The sequence below is a fragment of the Dermacentor silvarum genome, chromosome 5 (genome assembly GCF_013339745.2).
Source record: "Dermacentor silvarum isolate Dsil-2018 chromosome 5, BIME_Dsil_1.4, whole genome shotgun sequence".
In the NCBI taxonomy this organism is placed as follows: Eukaryota; Metazoa; Arthropoda; class Arachnida; order Ixodida; family Ixodidae; genus Dermacentor; species Dermacentor silvarum.
Window position 1 is genome coordinate 70764500 of NC_051158.1, and position 18915 is coordinate 70783414.

At 44.1% G+C, this 18915-nt stretch overlaps 1 protein-coding gene across 1 annotated transcript in view; it reads left to right on the forward strand.

The window, feature by feature from the left end:
* Positions 1 to 18915, forward strand: part of LOC119453478 (sorting nexin-8-like) — a 29486-nt gene that overhangs the window by 829 nt on the left and 9742 nt on the right. The window contains 8 exon segments of the mRNA XM_037715512.2: positions 5840 to 5896; positions 5898 to 5967; positions 10117 to 10340; positions 11891 to 12005; positions 15349 to 15470; positions 17316 to 17396; positions 17531 to 17691; positions 17978 to 18110. Coding sequence (XP_037571440.1) covers positions 5840 to 5896; positions 5898 to 5967; positions 10117 to 10340; positions 11891 to 12005; positions 15349 to 15470; positions 17316 to 17396; positions 17531 to 17691; positions 17978 to 18110 — 963 coding nt within the window.

The following is an 18915-nucleotide window of genomic DNA, read 5'->3' on the forward strand; positions in this document are numbered from 1 at the left end:
TTTGCGGGGATCCCCGACTTCTCGGCAGACGCTGTCGCCGAGCCCTAGGGGGTCTAAAGTTCTTAGCGGCGGTCGTTCTACTTTCGGATTGCTGTGACTGAAGCTCGCCGCTTGGCTAGGCGCGTAGTTCTCTGCTTTCAATGAATGGCCGAGATTGTTTATATTTTTGCACAAAAAGCTCTAACAGCTTGCCATGCGGGCTTTGAACGCTGGTGTATCACACAACCGTTATCCAGTACTACGTGAGGCAGTTTTTCGGCGGAGCGTTTTCGGCGATCCCGCGCGTTTTCCGCTTCAGTCCACCGCGGGAAAATCTTGGGTTCAGCGCAGCTCACGTGTACGCATGTTTCATCAGCGTGGAGGTCTAAAGAACAATGGAAGCCAATTGCCGTGTCTGTATGTAAGTACAAATTCGCGTTAATTTGTATCAATATTTGTATCAATATGCGACAACGTCCAGCGCGCGCTGCATCGTGGTTCCGAGAACTCTCTGGTTCCCCCATGAGCGCCGACGATCGCGACTTGCCTGACGCGCGTCACGAAATAACCATTGGCCTCAATTGTCTTGCGGTAAGTGAGCAAAGATGTAGGCGCGCAATTATCTTTTACGCGCGTCATTCACAGAGAGGGAAGAGAAAAAAAAAACAACAAAGATCGATTTGTAGGTGGAGGTAAAGCGCCCGGGAGAGGATATATTAAGTCATGTGAGCTGCTACTGGGATAGAAGCAGTCAGATACGTGTTGCCTTCCAAAGATAAGGCGAATCAGTCTAGGTCTCCGCCCTCCCGCCCCTCTTTCTTTTTCTTTTTATACACGGCCTTCTGATGTGGTGGCTTTCGTGTCTGCCCTGCATGTGTGAGGGTTTGGCAAAGATAATAAATGTTGAAACAGGGTAATGCACTACAAGCAGATTTTTTTTCTGTTCTCTAGATGGGTGGGAGTGTTAAGATTCAGGCTAGCTAGCAAAGCACACAGGCTTGCAGGAATGGCTCCGGCCAAGAGGTAGGTCTTTCAACGTGTATGAAAAGTGTAGTTGAAACCTCATGTTTTATTTGAAGGTCTCTCTTATGTAAAGTACAAGTTGAATATATCAGTTGAAAATACTCTTGGATGGGTGCAGGTGCGCAAGTTGCTAATGGCAAGCAACTTAAACTATTTTTATTTTCCTTTTTCTTATAAATTAAGGGCATCGTTTGATAAAATGTCAGCTGCTATGTCCCGGCTTTATTCAAGGGGCAAATTGGCAAAGCAAATAGCTGTATTACAATTTTTGTGAAAGAAAGCATTCTTTATTAAATAGTTTTCTAGAGTTTATTTGCCTACAGTAAATCCCCCTTATAATGAAATTGCTTTATTCAAAGTTTTTCGTGGTTCTAACAACTCTGCATGCCTTTTGAACCAAATTAGTCAAGCAGTAGCACCAGACTCTGCTTAGTACGAAGTGCAAAGAAATCCACGTGGGACCGCTTGGTGTAGCCAGCGGTCCCACGTTTAATGCACTTAAGGCACATTCAACAAAAGTATTAGAATAACCTGTTAGCTAGTGAAAATTGGTTTGGCAATATACCTTTCCTAACTGTAAAACTAGCTTTCCTGTGAGGCAGTTTGCCCAGCTAATGGTGGCATATTCATTTTTTGCAAGTAGTGTGTACATGCAAAGTTTATTATGAAGGGAAAAATTGACATCCACCTGTATGCACCACGGTGCGGTATGCACCTGGCTTCTCTGCGGGAACGCATGTGTTTGTGCACACAACACTCATTCCAGCAGCTGTAATCGAAACGCTGCCCTGGCTTTGCATTAGAGCCAATTGGATCACCCACTTAGCTTTGCCGTTTCTGCAACCAAATGCAATGTGTGTCTCTCGAGTCTCTGGAGACCTGCTAACCTTCTATGCACGGTAAACGATGCCAGCTCAAAGGCACCTTGAGTGTCTTGCTTTTGCAGCTATACTGAAACGCACCATGGCGTACTTTTGCTGAGCGCGAGGGTATGCATTGGAGTTCTGGCCTTGGCGGCCAGCTTCAAATGGAGGCGGAATGCTTAAACTCTTGTGATCAATGAGTTAGGCTGCTTCGATATTCTTGTATTTTTGGCATGCTGGAAAGCTATTTCCACTGCTTTTTTCAAAGAATTTGGAGGGAGGGTTCACTGTTAGGTGCCTGTGGGATGAGGTTCTTGCAGTACACAATTACGACGTGCATTGTAATGATGTAATTTTGAGGAGGCTCATAGCATAGTGGAAAACACTCCTGGCTTTTGATCCTGCTGGCATCATTGCACACCAAGTCCTTGTGTATTTTTGTTAAATCATTGTCAAAGAGTTCAATCTCAGAGATCAATACCTGGCTAAAAAGATTTTGAGCCAGTTAAGTGTATTAGAAAATTTTAAGAAAGGGAATAAAGGTCATCAGCCAAAATTATCATTAACTGTTCAGAAGCACACTGAAGCACATTTCTAAAAAAAGCTCCACAGTTACAATTATTCAACTTGGTCTGAGGATTGAACCCATCATCGCCTCCTTATCGGGGTGGTTGCTCCGCCAACTGAGCTAATCAGGAAGCCAGCAGATGGTTGGCAAGAGCAAATCGCACCAACTTGTAGATTTCAGGAAAAGTGAGTTAATGAAATTTTAACTAGGGGAGTTCGAATAGTGAATTTTCCAAATAGAGTATAAAGGTTCGAGAAAAATGGCCTTCAAATATTGAACTGAATACTGAATATTTTCTGCTTTCTAAAGAAAATAAGATCTAAAATTTTGCAGAGTCCGTTTGGTAAAGAAAAGCTTATTTACATTATTGGGGGATACATGTGTGCCATTCATATCTGGACATCCATTCAAGTAAAGAAGCTTGTAATTGAGAAACAACTGAAATGTGATTGCATCTTGGGCACCATAACAACAACAATGTAATGAAACAAAGGAACCGCATGTCACCAGATGCATGCAAACCGCCATGGTTGCTTAGTGGGTATGGTGTTGGGCTGCTAAGCACGACGTCGCGAGATCGAATCGTCATCACGGTGGCGTCATTTCGACGGTTGCAATATGCAAAAACACCCGTGTACTTAGATTTAGGTGCACGTTAGGAACCCCAGGTGGTCCAAATTATTCCGGAGGTCCCCACTACAGTGTGCCTCATAATCAGATCGTGGTTTTGGCACATAGACTTTCATGATTTAATTTTAATTTTTTCATGAGATGTTGTGCTACTTTCATTGAAGAAACTAAATGTGGTACTACAGCACCACACACAGGTGGGATGGAAACATGGTGAGGTATTGGCCAAGTAATTGCTTTGCCCAAATCAAAACAAATGCATACGCTGTCCTTATTGAATTATATATTATTTAGGAATAGTTTTATATCTGCATACAATTAATAACTGGGTGCTCTGCACAACTGCAGCTCTCCTGCAGCAGAAGCACCACTTGCACCAGTCTTTCTCCCTGCAGGCTAATGATTATTGTTATATCTTGTACAGAACAGAAACAAATATCCTACATTGTCATATAGTGAATTCTCAAACCAGTTACAATTGTAATAGTGATGTCTATTTGATTCATAATCAAAATTTCAAATATTCGCACCCCCATGATTTTAATAACACGATTGCCTAAACCAGAATATCTCCTTCACTGCAGCCTATAAACACCTTTGACAATGTGGAGTGCTGGTGTATGGTGTGTAATTAGAGTATGTGCATGATTGAGACAGTTGTTGGTTGCCTTGTTTGTGTAGGACAGTCGTGCATTGACTCGGCTCCTCAGATATGAGCAAACTACTATAAGCATAGCCTCTGTGTTTTCAAATTAGTCACGTTTAGTGGTGATCTGCTGAAGCAAATCTTGTTTTTGTGCCTGCGATAGACTGCAGATAAGGGCTCTCATGACTGAGACCAGACGAGCTGTTTTTCCTGCCATCAGAGTAAGGTGGCAGTGTCGAATGTGGGTGTGTGCACAATTTTTGTCTTTCTTTCTCTTTTTTTTTGGGGGGGTAGTTAGCAGTTCTTTGACTCCACTGTCTGATTTATTTGCTACTCTAATCATTTGAAGCGGTAGAGCAGTAGAAAAGTGCTCATGAAACCAGGAGACTCTGCTTTGTAGTGCAGTCAACTTCAGTCAGACATTTACGGATCCCACCTCTTCATTTGAATTATTGGAAACATGAATTTTCAAAGTTGAATGTGGTCTAAATCAGTATTATTCAATTTGCATACATAAAAACAATCACATAAACAAGGAGTTAGCTGGCAACTGCCACCAGGAAGACCACAATAGCCAGCCACCTTACTGGGGCAAAATGCTACACAAAGTCCATTTTGGCGTCATTGGAACAGGTTCCTTTTGTAATCTTCTTTTGATGTGCCATGAGTAATACGGGGTCTTATGCTGGTTTGGTTGAAGGGTACAATTATCCTCTGTAAGCAGCGTGGCCTACTCCTTTCCCTTTCTGCATTATCTGCACTTCTACATCAATTATCACATGTGCTGCCTATGGTTAAGATACCTCTCTTAGTTGCATGAACTCTTATGGTATAAAAGTACGAAACTCTTACGGTATCTACGCCCTTCTCACTGCATTCATGTCAAACAGCGGTTATGTCCCATATTTTCTGTAAACTAACATTTGTTCGTGTTGCCAGATAGTGACCTCTGGATACATTGTTGGGATTTGTGAAATGGGCAGCGCTTAAATTCTAGTTAACTAGACTTTACTGGTGAGTTATAAATTCTTACCATGAAAGCATGTTTGGCAAGAATGTACTGAAAGTTTTATTGGAATTGCACCATCATGTTAAAAAAAAAACAGTATGAACTACTGTAGTCGAAATATAACCACTGCTGGTATCGTTAAACCTCATTGGGCTGTTGCCATCGGGGACACCGGCTCGCTATGGTACTTTTCAAAATTTTAGTGACTGTGATACGCAAACAAGGCAAAGGTTCATAACAAGATGGATACTTGAAGTATCCAACTGGGTTTGAACAGGAGACCTCACGCTAAAATGGTGAAAAAGGGTCATCGAAAAAGGGTCTTGTCTTCATCAGGTCTCCAACAATGTTGGCTCCCGGCTGAGGCTTCCATGCTTTTGAAGCCTGTCAAAACTGCCAGCTAAGCCAGAACTGCAGTGTTTCATCTGAAATTTGGTCCCGGTCGCAGTAGACCGTGCTACTTTCTGGAACACATGGCACCCTTTTCAATTATGGACAAGGATTGGGCATACAGAACTGGGATTCCAGGAAAAAAAGACATTTCCTTAGCTGGCCTATGCATGTAACTTAGAATTGATTGCAGTCCAAGCTTGGAATTGTGAATTTTTCAGTACGTTCAATTTTAGTTTGTGTCTGATTTACTAATAAATTCAATTGTCGGTAAGCCTGTGGTCTGAACACGTTTGCTCATAGGTGTAGACACAATTCCCTGGCCTATTATGTATAAACTGAACATTGTATTGTTTTATTGTGAATAGCATTCTCGGCATTCTCAGACCAATTTTCTTTTTGGCTGCCTAGCTATCTCACCAAAAATGTGGGTCGTTCACGTGGGCATGTGCTGCTCTTAAATGAACCACTTTGATGCCAACATGGATCACCGTCTGTGGAGAGAGCAGCTTGGCTGCAGAACATGCCTCATACATGACGTATTTTGGCTGTTTGCATACTTGCATAGCCATCGTAAATGAGTTAATTCTGTCTGAATTTTTTCGTTTGTTTTTTTTACAACATTCAGTCTGTAATAGGGTAGACAGTGTGTGCAGTAGCTTCAGGGATCCATAATGAGGAATATTTGTCTGCATGTGTTAATTGTGGCCGTATGAAACACTGCTGTTCAGGTGTGGGAGTATGCTGGTGCCAAGCAAGGGCCTGTGACCCCAACAAGCCTGTACAGGAAGCCTTGCACTTGTGGCAATAGCGCAGCAAGGCCGGCAGCTGGATGAGAAGTCTCTGCTCAACCTTGAAGGTATGTGATGGGTGCACAACACTCTGTTCCTCCTGAATAGTTTGGACTTTTTTTTTTTTTCAGTTTTTAGTTTATCTGTATGCCTGCCCATGCTAATTGGGCTTAAGCTCATGGAGTGCCACGAGGCAATCAAGTAGGGCATAAGCCACTCATTAAATGCCAACTGCAACTGCTACAAGAAACCTAGTTTCTGGTAGCGTAGATATAGAGCAGCATACATGTAAATTTTGAGTGTGAAATGACTCTGCATGATGAAAAGCTAGCAAAAATTGATGTTTTTTTAATACTGGAACGGGGAAAAAATGCTACCATTATTGTTTGCTGGAAATGTTTCAACGCCTAGAGTGTTGAGAACCAGTGGGAATCCTTGGCATGACCTCCGAGATTAGGTTGCACCCATGGCATGCTGAAAAATCAATGCTGAAGGGTCTGAGATTAGCACAATATTGGCTAACCATCACGTGCACTTGTCTGTTTAGGTGCTATTTAAAAGCTGCTAGTGAGAAAATTATACAATCACCAGCCTTAGTTGCAGCTTTGCTCATTTCTAACCAATTTGGTGAAAGTGAAATGGGTGTTTGAAGTTGGTCTTCAAAACAAAAAAAGGCCTTAAGGGCAAAGTGTTGAAAATAGGGGTGTGTGAATGTCAAAACCTTCAAGTACGAATCGAATACCTAGCTTCGAATATCGAATCAAATAATTATATGCACAGACATGTTGGTTGTTTGGTTATTTTAACATTTTGAAACATTGCAGTTACATTGTCAACGGCAAAAAAAATTTGACTAGTAAGCCGTTATACTAAGAGAGTCTGTGTTTGACTCATGTTAACTTGAAAAATTAATTCCCACTAGCGGTCTAGGTTTTCGCCAACCTGTGCCTTATTATATTACATCAAATGGTTGTCAACTCAGAGGCATTTGACCCTGTGCTAGTTGTCCTTCATCGCATTTTCTGTCAAGGGAATTATTAGCTCAGGATTGGGAGTGGCACTGCAAAAGTAACAAATGAGCAAGGCAAAAGCTGCACTCACAACCAACGAAAATGAAGTGGCGCTGTACTGTTTGCTTTGACCATTGCTTAGAAAAGAACTGCAAGGACAAGTTTTTTTTCCTGTACAGTAGGTTTTCGTTAATTTGGCTCCGGTTACTTCGATTATGGCCGAAGGTCCCACGGCCGGCACCCAGGCATTTCTATGGGCCGAAACTTTATTTTGATGCTAAATTGGCCTTTGCCAAATAATTATAACTTGACCAGTTGGCATGTGCTCGCCTGACTCCTGTGGCGACCCCTCTTTAGTGGCAGCAGTCTGTTTTGGCGGAGCTCAGGGGACAGTGAATGCATTCAACACACGTCGATCATCTCCCGTCAGAAATGCCCATTTTCAGCCTGCCCTGGCAATACTTTCGAGCAATAATGGTAGCTCACAATGTCTGATTACGGTATTTGCCCGATCCTAACACGAATTTTTTTCCGCTGTGGACCGCAAATTGCCTGCGCGATGCAATCGGGCACGATACTAAAACAGCCTTCACGGCGTTTGTATGGTTTACCGCTCAGCATGAAGGTCAAACCGGATGTCGTTGTGCAACACATATTCGACCCTTGCCCATGTTTTTTGCTAAACGGTTGGGTGTGTGTTAGATTTCTGCTTTTTTCAGGAGCTTCAATGTCATTTCTACGTTAGCTTTTACTTTGTATGTATGCAAAGTGGGCGCGCATTTTATTCAGGGGGCGTGTTGGAATCGGGAAAATACTTCCAAACGAATCAGCGCTTTTTTTCTTCAGCTTGTTTAATTGAACCCGCCAGATAATTAGATCAATTTCGTCGGTCTCGTCAGGGTCGAATTAACGGAAGTCGACTGTATTTTATGCCACATGCAAGCGGGACTTCTGCAGCACAGCTTGTGCAACCAGCCCCTTCTGTTGTTTTCCTTCAAGTGAGTCTAACCGACTCACTGTTGCAGATCTAGGTACTGCATTTGCGAGAATATAGCACAACCTCCAATATAATGCCATGTTGTCTACATTATACTACAGGAAGAAGGAAGAGGGCACCTTCGACTGCATGAACAAAGTCGCAGTTTTTCCCGAAAGGCAAAGCATTGAGTGTGATAGCAAATTATTGCACAGCTATACACAGTAAGGTTATTAGCTTTGCTAGCTGTATAAACTGCTGTAGACATTGGCTTACTAACTAAATTAATAAGCACGGTGTCACGCGTGCATAAGCAAACATGAGCACATCTCGCTCAATGACCGCGGAAACTCGCTGTCAGAACAGTGGCGTGATCAAGAGCGGCAGCAGTAGCAAGTGAATTCCCCTTCGTGTCTGCCTGTCGCTTCAACGCGGACTGGGCGCCCCAGGCCATGGTGCACACGAAGCCGTCGGCTATCTCGAGTTGGCTAGCCTTCGAAACCGCCGTAGATTACCTGCAAGTTAGGACGCGCGCGGCCGCGCTCAGCCGTGCCATGTGCTAGCACCCTCCCTGCCTTTCTCCTTTGCGCGCGTGAGAATGCACCGCCGCACCAAGCCACCATCCTTCTCGGCGCACCCTCGCGCACTTTCCCTCGCACCTACAGCATACTGCACGCGGTCACGATATTACCGCACTTGGACTTCATGCAGTACCTCACGAAGGCGCGACATGGGCATATGCGGCTGTGAGCTGGCGTATTTGCATAGTGAGGCCACATGGACCGGCATTTTTTCTGAGGATCGGCTCATTCGATCTGTACTCCGGGAAAGAACATTATTATTCCATTTGGAATTTTTAATTTTTTTGCGCAGTCGCCCCCATCTCCTTTCATTGCGCGCTCACCATCCGCAAACCCGTGCTCCTTGCAACTGACAGGCTGGCTCTTTCGCTAAGTCACACGTTCAGTGGCTGAGCGTGCTTTACAGGTGAACTTTCGCCATCAGCATGAAGTCGTCACAAAATCGCGCATATTCTTCGATGAGACAAACACAAACGCTAAAGACCATGTTTGCTCCCGCACAGCCAACTATATTGGACTTTTTTGAATATTCGTATCCATCCGCATACTGAAATCTTCGGATACCTAATTTTTGAATCGAGTATGATTATTACAATTATAATATTCGATAATAATCTGAATGTTCGAATATTCAGACACCCCTAGTGTAAAGTGATAGCAAGGTTTAGCATCATGCCTGAGCTCCTCTAACGATGTTCTGACAAATGCGGGGCCGATGTGTAGGCGAGATGCAGCTCAATGAAAGGATTAGATAGATTTATCTTCACATTTACTGTCCGCTCTGCTCAGCCCAGTGTATACGCCACGGTCTGGTATACCAGTGGTGCACTGATGGAGGGGGGGGGGGGGTCGGGGTTGTAACACCCCCTCCCCTGAGGCTTACTTAACCCCCCTCCCTTTTGTTTAACCTCTTTTCTTTCCTTGCGCATTTGAGTACTGCAACTAAGATGTAAGACATGCAATCGTCTGCACACTTGAAAAAAGCTAAATTTTTGACAATTTCCCGTGAAGAAATTGAAATTAGTGCTGTTTAGATGGTATTGGCAAAATGTCAACCCCCCCCTGGCAGAGAGCCTAGGTGCGCTACTGTGGTATGCGCACAGCTGCTCACCAGGGACGCTAATGTGTGCACAATGCTCACGCCAGCAGTGGAAAGCAGAACACTGCCTTGGCTATACTACAGAGCCTATTGAGCAGAGCATGATAGTGGTCCCACTTTTCATTGTTTTTGCAGTCAAACACACTGTACATCGCTCGCATTTCCGAAGACTTTCTAAGCCTTTGCGCATGGGTCACGCATGCTTTGTCAATACTGTGACAGCGCGATGGAAGCAACAGCATGAACATGCCTCAATTGTCTGTAAATTGCCATTGCTGCTGCTTTGCATGCCTAAGCAAGTGGAGGTTGGTTTGGTTCAAGCGGGTGTCAGGTCAATGCCAAGCTTGTTGCTGACTGAATCCCACTGTTCTTACACTACATATGGACGTAATGTACATACAATTTGCATTGCTTAATGTGGTTTAAATGCATTTCATGCAACTCGGTGTTTTGTATTCTTTCTTGCACTGTGATACTTCAGTCATGCCATACCAACTCTCCAAACCTACTCATCAGACATCTTGTTGCATTGCCCGTGCTTGTCTCTTTAGTGTTGCCAAATCCGTTGCTGGCAAGTCCGGCGGAGCTTCGCGAGAAGCTCGGGCTGACTGGCCGCAAGATGATGAGCCTGGACCTGAAGTCCGGCGGCTTGGACCCTCGCATCCTCAACTCCAGCTATGCTCAGATGGTGGCACAGGACACCATCCGCGTCGCCTTGGTTCCCGAGAAGAAAGGCATCATCCTCAAGCATGTCGTCTACGAGGTCTCTAGTCAGGTTAGTTGTGTCCCTTGAATTTTGGCAGGCAGGCAGATTTTCCGACTAGACCGTGCTGTGCTTTCTGCCTGGTTACTTGGCTTTTGTTGGCTTTTTCATGGTGTCTCATGTCTAGCTGATGTTCACATTTGCACATGGGTGCTTTTTGTTCAGTATATTGTAATGGAAATTCTAGAAGCCATATCCTGTATGCCACAATGTGTACTGGTTTTCAAGGCCCAGTCAGACATCATATAGGACTCCTTTTGCCTCGTGTGCTCAAGTAGGAATAGGTGTATTTGTAGATATTGTGATTACTTGATGTAATTGTACCTATATGTTTCTTTTATTGCCTATAACGAGCCAATAAATAACTAGAACTATTATGCAATATTTAGGTTTGCTTCCTTGCACTGCCCACGCTTTGGCAGTCCAAGAGTGAATGGTGAGGATAGGGTAAATGCTGTAAATAAGCGAGCACTGTCTGAAAAGCAAGAAAATGTACTGGCATTTTGGGAAGAGTATGTGTACCTTGTTCATAATAAAGGCAAAAATATTAGTGTTGTGCTTTATGTGCTAACAGGTGGCAGTAATGACCTAGGGTTAATGAATTTCAGGCATGTTTCTGCCTGTATGACTGAAGCATGTACTCTTATTATGCACATAATTCTAGGAGCAGAAAAAATCTGATTTCTGTGTGTGTGCGTGTGTGTGTGTGTGTGTGTGCGTGTACGCACGCGCGCTGCTCTGTGGGAAAGGCTACACTGAGAATGAGTAAGTGTGCCCGTGATTGTGTGCGCCCATGTGTCTGTGTGTGTGTGAGGTGATAGTAGTCACTGATTGCCATTAGGTGACATGGCCTGGCCATGAAAACTGCTGTTGAAGTTCTAGTCGTAGTCAATATACTTTATGTAGTAAAGAGAGCCCGCAAAATATAAAAATATACCATGTGACTAGGTGCCCGCGTGCAGCGATGACTGCGTTCTTTAACGAGCTCAGTGGGAAAGTAAACATCTTGCCTGTAGGGTATCACCCGGCTAAGGCCACCCTAACCCTGCACAGTGCAGCGCGTTTGGCCTGGTTCTCAAGCACGTCGCACGTGCCGATGATGCATGATGGAAAAGCCACACACATGCATGAACATAGCCACAGTAAAGCGATAACAAGCGCACATAATCCAGCATGTTAGCTAGAGGGATTTTTTTTTCCTTTCACTACAAATTGACACTGACAGGCTTAATGATAAGATAATGGGATAAAAAGTTAATATGTGAGCAAGTCTGCACTAATAAGCTAAAGGCTGATAAGTTGATAACTCTCATTAAGTTTTTTTCATTCTTTATTTCTTTTAGTGGCACACGCTGCACGCTTGAGAACCAGCCCAAACTCGACACACTGCAGGGTGATTGCTAAAGGCAAGATGTTTACTTTCCCACTGAGCTCGTTAAAGAGCGCAGTCATCGCTGCCCATGCATTTCTTTGCGGTGGTCTCTGCAAATTACATTATATGAAGAACCAACACATTCTTAGCAAGCTATGTAACATGCTCCTTTGGTGTTTGCACTTTGCAGAGGTACCAGTCGCGTGTGGAGCGGCGGTACAATGACTTCGTGACACTGTTTGACATTCTGGTACAACGGTTCCCCTACCGAGCGGTACCGCAGCTGCCACCAAAGCGGGCTATGGGTACGCATCACTTGTAGCTTTTGTCTAGGAGAGAGTGGGGGGACACAATTGATATTTGTACATACAGTATGCACAGTCAGCATCACCCTTGTCTAGAGCGCGGGGTAACTACCGTTAGCAACTAAGACTACAGCAACTACCATTAGCGTCGTCTAACGGTAGTTGCTGGGCCCAAACGTGCCCAGCACCTACCATTAGATGGCGGACATAGCAGCTAGCGTTAGACGTCGCTGGCTGCCTCCGGAGCACCCCGGATCTACACAAGGGTGACACCGACTGTACATGTAGTATGTATATATGTGTTCGGTCACCACCAGCTATCAGTTCTATGCACTTCTTTACCTGTCTACTGAAGGTGTTTCTTCAGCAGGCAAAGGAATACCAAAGAGAAACGCTAAATCAGTTTGGACTGAGACATTATTGTTTAAAAACTATAAATTTCATGGCAATAGATTGATTATTAAAAAATAAAATAGTCACTTTCATTTATTTCACGCTACAACGCCAGCTCCTGTACATTGCTTGTGATACGTCAAGAATTTCAAAAGGATTTTCTTAATTTGGCTGTTGTAGCCCGGCAAGACTTCTTGAAATTTGTGAAGTTCAGTCTCAGGCTTTTCTAGAGTGCAATGTAGTCCATATTTATTAATCAAAAATTGACTAGACCCATGCACATGCAAACACCGTAAAAATCTAATGTTGTGGCAAGCTAGTGAGTAAACTTAGAGCCAGTGTTGTTACCCGTTTTTTGTTCTTGCATTTTTTCTGACTTACCAAGCCTCATATCGCGATAAGAGTAGCTTTTTTGGTATTGCAGAAAGGGGCAATTTACTAATACTGCACAAATTATTTTTTCTTTAGTGTTCCTTTAAATGTACATAAATTTGTCATTATGACGATGATACAGTAGAAACTCGGTAAACGGAAATCGCTTAAACGGAATTACTGCTTAAATGAAACAGCAGCCTTATGATTGGTTGGATTCTGTTGAGGCAATACAAAATAAAAGTTCGATAAACGGAACTTAATTTTTTAAAACTCCGGGTAAACCGAACTAAATATTACCCAAAAATGAAGCTGAGCAACCATACTAGGTGGCATCGCAACAGGCATCATTATTTGCGTCTCTCCTTTTTGGATTTTCTCGCCAGTTCATTACGTTAACCAAAGTGCCTTTTCTGGCTCTTGTCGGTGCCATAGTTAGTGTGGCTGTGCCGTAGTTCTGGCTTGCTTTGATTTCTTTGTGTTGGCAATGTCAGTGAGCTGTGAGTTTGCATAGAGTTTCCGATGGTGAGACAGAAATGCCAGCCGAATGTGCTCACGCTGGAGACGATTAAAGTAATCGAATGATTTCAAGAGTGGTTGCTTCACTAAAGCGGCACTGTTTTTACTATATTACATTTTTTTTTTTAAATCCTGATGGCTGCTTATAGCTTCAGTCAGCAGGCTGCAAGCAACTAGAAACTTTAAAGAAGATGCTTTGTAATCAGATCTGCTGTGCCTATTACCTGCTGTAATCATTAAAGTATCTGCCCCTTTCATAAAAGCATCTTGTGTACCCTTCAGCTCAATCTGCCACTAAATCGAACTCCTGACGAACGGAACTTATTTACCTTGCCCCACTAGGTCCCATTTAACAAGTCTGCTGTATTTGGTAGGGAAACGGTGAGCTCAGATGCTATGCTCTGCATAACAGAAGTCAGTGGACGTGATTGAATTTACCTGCAGTCTTGAAATGAAGCAGGCATACAGTGGCATCCTTCAGTTGAATCCAGTAATACTCAAGCATACTTACGCATTCAGCTTAATTCTCAGCTTGAATCAGTGCCAACAGAAATAAGGTTAAGAGTGAGATTGGAAAGCTGAACAATTTGTTTGTTGATGAGATTAAACATTCTAGAGAAAGAAGAGGACAAGCAAAGAATATTACTGTTAGAAGTAGTAATTGGTTGCTTATTTTTAAATAATGTAGAGAAAAGGAAAGTAAGTAAAATACTGCTCGCTGCAGTGCAACTTTCTGGCTACATTTGCTGACACCTGAATGGCAGTGAGCAGGGGGGAGGAGGAAAAGATCAGGGAGAGCGGATAGAATAGAACGAAGGAAACTGCTTACCCAATGTACAATAGAGTAAAAAAAAAAGTTAATATATTAATAAAAATGACTGTCGCCATAATAAACCATAATTTGCTTGTGCAGTAATTTTGGCAAGTGTTGATACTCAGTCCCACACAACGGCGCTGTTTAGTGATGACAGGACACATCTGGCCTTATCTTGTCCTACTTTTTTCGCCAGTAGAATTACTTATCAGTTTACTGCTCCAGGACTTAAGCACCTGTGGTTTTTAAACTGAATGCTGCCACTGTGCAATACGAGGTGTGTTCAAAAAGAACGCGAACATTTTAAATAGCGCGCCAACCGGCAGAGGGAGCGCGCAGCGGCTACTGAGCGCACGTAATGGCAGGTTTAGACAACAAACAGCCATTTGCGGTGTTTCGCTCTGACCCTTAGTTGGCGAACTACAGCCGCTGAAGTGCCAATGGACAATGGACCCTGCGGTGTGTCAATGGACCCTGCGAAGTGACAATGGATCCTGCGGTGTGCCTTTATTTTAATAATTTTTTTTCTCTAACTTAACATCACAACAGGCCATGACACATGGGTTTATGGCTATGATACTGAAACGAAGGTGTAGTCTTCGCAGTGGGTGGGCAAAAAGTCTCCTCGTCCAAAAAAGCACACACGATTCGGTCAAAGATCAAGGGGATGTTGGTTGTGTTTTTTGACTGCGAAGGCATTGTGCATCAGGAATGTTTACCACGTGGTCAGATGGTAGATAAGGAAGTCTACCAGGGAATTCTAGCGCATTTGAGAAATTCTGTGCGCAGTAAGAGACCTGAATTGTGGCAAAAACAGACTTCCATGTTGCATCATGGCAATGCGCCGGCTCACACGTCGCTTCTTGTCCACAGCTATTTAGTAAAACGTCCCACTCCCGTTGTGCCCCACCCACCACATTCTCCGGACCTAGCGCTAGCAGACTGTTTCCCGTTTCCCAAACTTAAAACCACGTTGAAAGGACATCGTTTCCAAACCATAGAGGAGATTCAGGACAATGCGAGAAGAGACCTGCGCATCATCCAAGAAATTGCGTTCCAGGAGGCTTTCCAAAAATGAAAGAAACGATGGGAACAGTGTGTTGCCAGCTGAGGGGACTACTTTGAGGGGACAGTGCTTAAAATGTTGTACAATAAGCAACAAAGATGTTATAGGAAAAGTTCGGTTTCTTTTTGAACACACCTCGTATATAGCATTGAAGACTCCCTTTTGTCATTCCACTGCAGCCGACTCGCATTTCATCGAGGAGCGGCGGCGGGCACTGCGACGTTTCCTCACGCTTGTTGCAAGGCATCCTGTATTGGGCTTCGACAAAGCCGTCAACATATTCCTGACATTTGGTGGCACAGTGAGTCTCAAGTTTTTTTTTTTTTTCTTTACCGGAAGTTGACTTTGAAGGGACTGCAGTGGTATTTTTCACTAAGCTGAGAGCCATCAGTCTGCATGTTCGCTGAGTTAAGTTCTTCTGCTAAATTTTGTCATTAGTAGAATGCTTATTATTGCCAGGCTTCGGCCCTTAATTTTCCACTCTTCTTGACCCTAATTGTCAACCCTTAAAAGGCTTTGACCCTTTCGACCCTTACTTTTAATCATGAAACGCTAGTGCTCAGTCACTTCCAGGCTTAGTGCAACTCCTCACTGCAATTTTCTTGCGACTGAGGATTGAAAAAAAATTCACCGACTAATACAATACTCCCTAATGCGAAATTTGAGCTCAGCTATAGACGTGTTTTCATTTCGCTATATATTGAGGCCAAGAATTTGAGAGACAGGTAGCAGAGTCGGCAATCGTCGAAAATCTGTGGGTCAAGTGTGTTGGCTTTTATACATGACTCTTCGAAGGTTCCACAAATTCTGCTTGCCGCAGGAATGGGCGCCTAAAAGCTGCGCACTAAAATGAGAATGCAGGTAATGGAAATGGGCATCAGGAGTTCAGGTCTAAGGATGTCATTTTTGGGGAATGAACTTGTGGCATTTGGTTTGTGGAAATTAGCAAAAAGTTGGTGGTTCACAATGTAGCAATGCTAGCAATTCATGAGTCGTCATAGGCTACATATGGCCAGAGGCAATATGTTCCAGTGTTTCATAGGGCAGATGACATAACTGTATGGGAATATTCATTATGAAACTGCAGCGCGCACACAAGAAATGGGGACACAAGGTGAAGGTAACACACAAGCGCCGACTCGCAACTCGGTAGTTGCGGTCAGCGCTTGTGTGTGTCTGTGTGTAACTTCCTTCCAAAATCTGGCAATAAAGACACGGGAGGGAGAAGACAGGCCCGCCTACGTCCTTACGGACTCTCAGGCGGCCTGCCGACTCTTCCTCCACGGAAGAATCCCTAGGATCGCCCTTAACATCTTGGGCGATCGACTAAGACAAGAACATCACATTGTATGGTGTCCGGGGCATGTTGGTGTCACTGGTAACACAGGGGCAGACGCTCTTGCTCGCGAGACTTCAATCCGAGCAAGGAATGACACCCCAATCGGAAATAACAATCAAATACTAGCATGCGATGTCTTAGAACATCAACGTCGTTCTCGCCAAGAACTCGCCGCGCCAAACCCGCAATTAACAGTGGAGGAGGTTCGGCTATACAGAAAAATCCAGACAAACACCTACCCACATCTGGGGCGATGGCATGCCATCTGGCCAACCAGATATGCCAGTCAATGCCCCTGGTGTGGGGGGAGGCCATCCTTGCCCCATGTGACATGGGAGTGCCAATCACGACCCCAAAATTCAAATTCACCCCGTTTAGCACAAAATTCCTTTAGGGAGCCTTGGGCAGCCATCCTCGCCCGGACTGACCTGGAGACTCAATTGAGCCTCCTCGACCAGGCACGGCGTGTGGCGGTGGCCACTGGAGTCCTGGACTAAGGACCCACCCTCCAGCCCCCTTAACCCTATTTTTCCTAAATAAAGTTATTTCTCTCTCTCTCTCTTCCAAAAATAAACTGAGTTGCGAGTCAGCACTTTGAAAGTTTGTTTGAAAGTTTATTTAACCTAAATAAGCTATACAATTACAAAGTACACACTTTTGGGACCCAACAAATTTGTTAAAGGGTCCCTACGTGCGTGCTACTTTTGCCTTCTGGGGTTCTTTCTTGTGTGCATGCTGCAGTTTCATAATGACCAACTCGCCCAACTTTCAGTACTTTTAGAATGTATTGGAATATGTCCCATGCAGGATGTTCAAACACGGCTCAAGGAGTACTGCAAGAATGTGCCGGATGAGTTCCTTACCTGTGAGGTGGCGCGTAGGTCGGACGTGAGTGCTGTTCCATGCAACACTTGCTTTTTTTTTTTTTACGTTGTTTTGCATGCTTAAAGCTTGCTCAAGCATGAACACGCAGGGGCTGCTGGAGACCCAACTTTTGTCTTTGTTTTGGTCTGAAAGCGTAGGAGCTTGTGTCAAGTGACACTACAGTGCAGTTTGCCATGGCACGTGAGCAGCTGCGCCAGGTGTACATCTGTCTCAGCCAGCTGCGTGAGGCCTCGCAGCGCATGGTCGACCGCTCCAAGATGGCTGCTGTGGACATCCTCGTTGTGGGCAAGGAGTTTGCGTGAGTGAACTCTCTGTAGTCCTGCATCACATGGTTTCTTGTGTTTCTCGATGTACACCGTGATGCATTTCTTAGCTTGAAGGCTTGAGCTTGACACATTCTACCAGTATGCCAATGCAGTCGTGATGACATTTTGCATGGACACAAATTCCTATGATAGAGTGGTAACTCATATTTCAGAGTCATGAATCCCCAGTTTGCAGACACACTCAAATTGTTGTGTGGGGGATTACTTCTTGTTGCTCTTGAGATTGATGACTGCCGTAATGTGTTTTGCAATGCACAGCACATTGAGCAACATATCCAAGCTGGAATCTGACTGGGCGACTGGTGGAAATGATGCCTGGAACATCGTGCAGAAGGCGTTACGATCCTTACAGAGCCTTCTTGTGCCAATTCATGAAGCTCACTCGGAACAGGTCAGTAGCGAGTGACACGTACTGCAGTGATATAGTACATTGTTTTTACAGGCATGAAGCTGTTGGGTGTAACGCTGCACCCACGTATTCGAGACTCAGTGGCAAGCCCACAAGGACATTTGCCTTAGGTGCCAAAGAAATGCAAATGCAGTCAAACCTCGATATGACGAATATGGATATAACAAATTGTCAGATGCAAAAGTAAATCGAAAATTTGGTTGGCCATGCTTTACTACATTATTTGGCTGCTATAATTAAATGGGACATGCAAGGTCCGAGACTGTATTGGTCACAGTAATGGGAATATTTCTTTTGCTCGCAGCTCAGAATAGGCATTCTGGTAGCAAAAATATTACTCAGCGAGAGCAACTTGAAACGGTGCGTTGCAGAAGCGGGTCCGTGTTTTGGTGAGTGGCTAGGCTTGGCTGGCCTGCAACTGACAATAAAAAAGCCAGTGTGCCGATTTTATGGATCGCACCAATCTCACGGTTATGTAATAATGATGGTGCAAAGCAAGTGTTTGTAATTTAGCAGTTTTCACGTGCCATGTATAAGTCTGCACGGCAAGCCACTGATTGGCCATCAAGATCGACAGGAGACCCTTGCTGTTCTAATGGAGGCGCAACACTTGTTTCATTCGCATAAACCCTATCAAGAGTCTTTTTGCATGCTGGTTTCAGTGTTTAACTTGTAATGATTATCAGATACTACAGGTATTTTTCATATCAGATGCAACTTTGAGGCTCAGTCTTACGGTAAGCTCGCGATAATTCAAACTCTGTTAATATCAGTTTCGATTAATTCC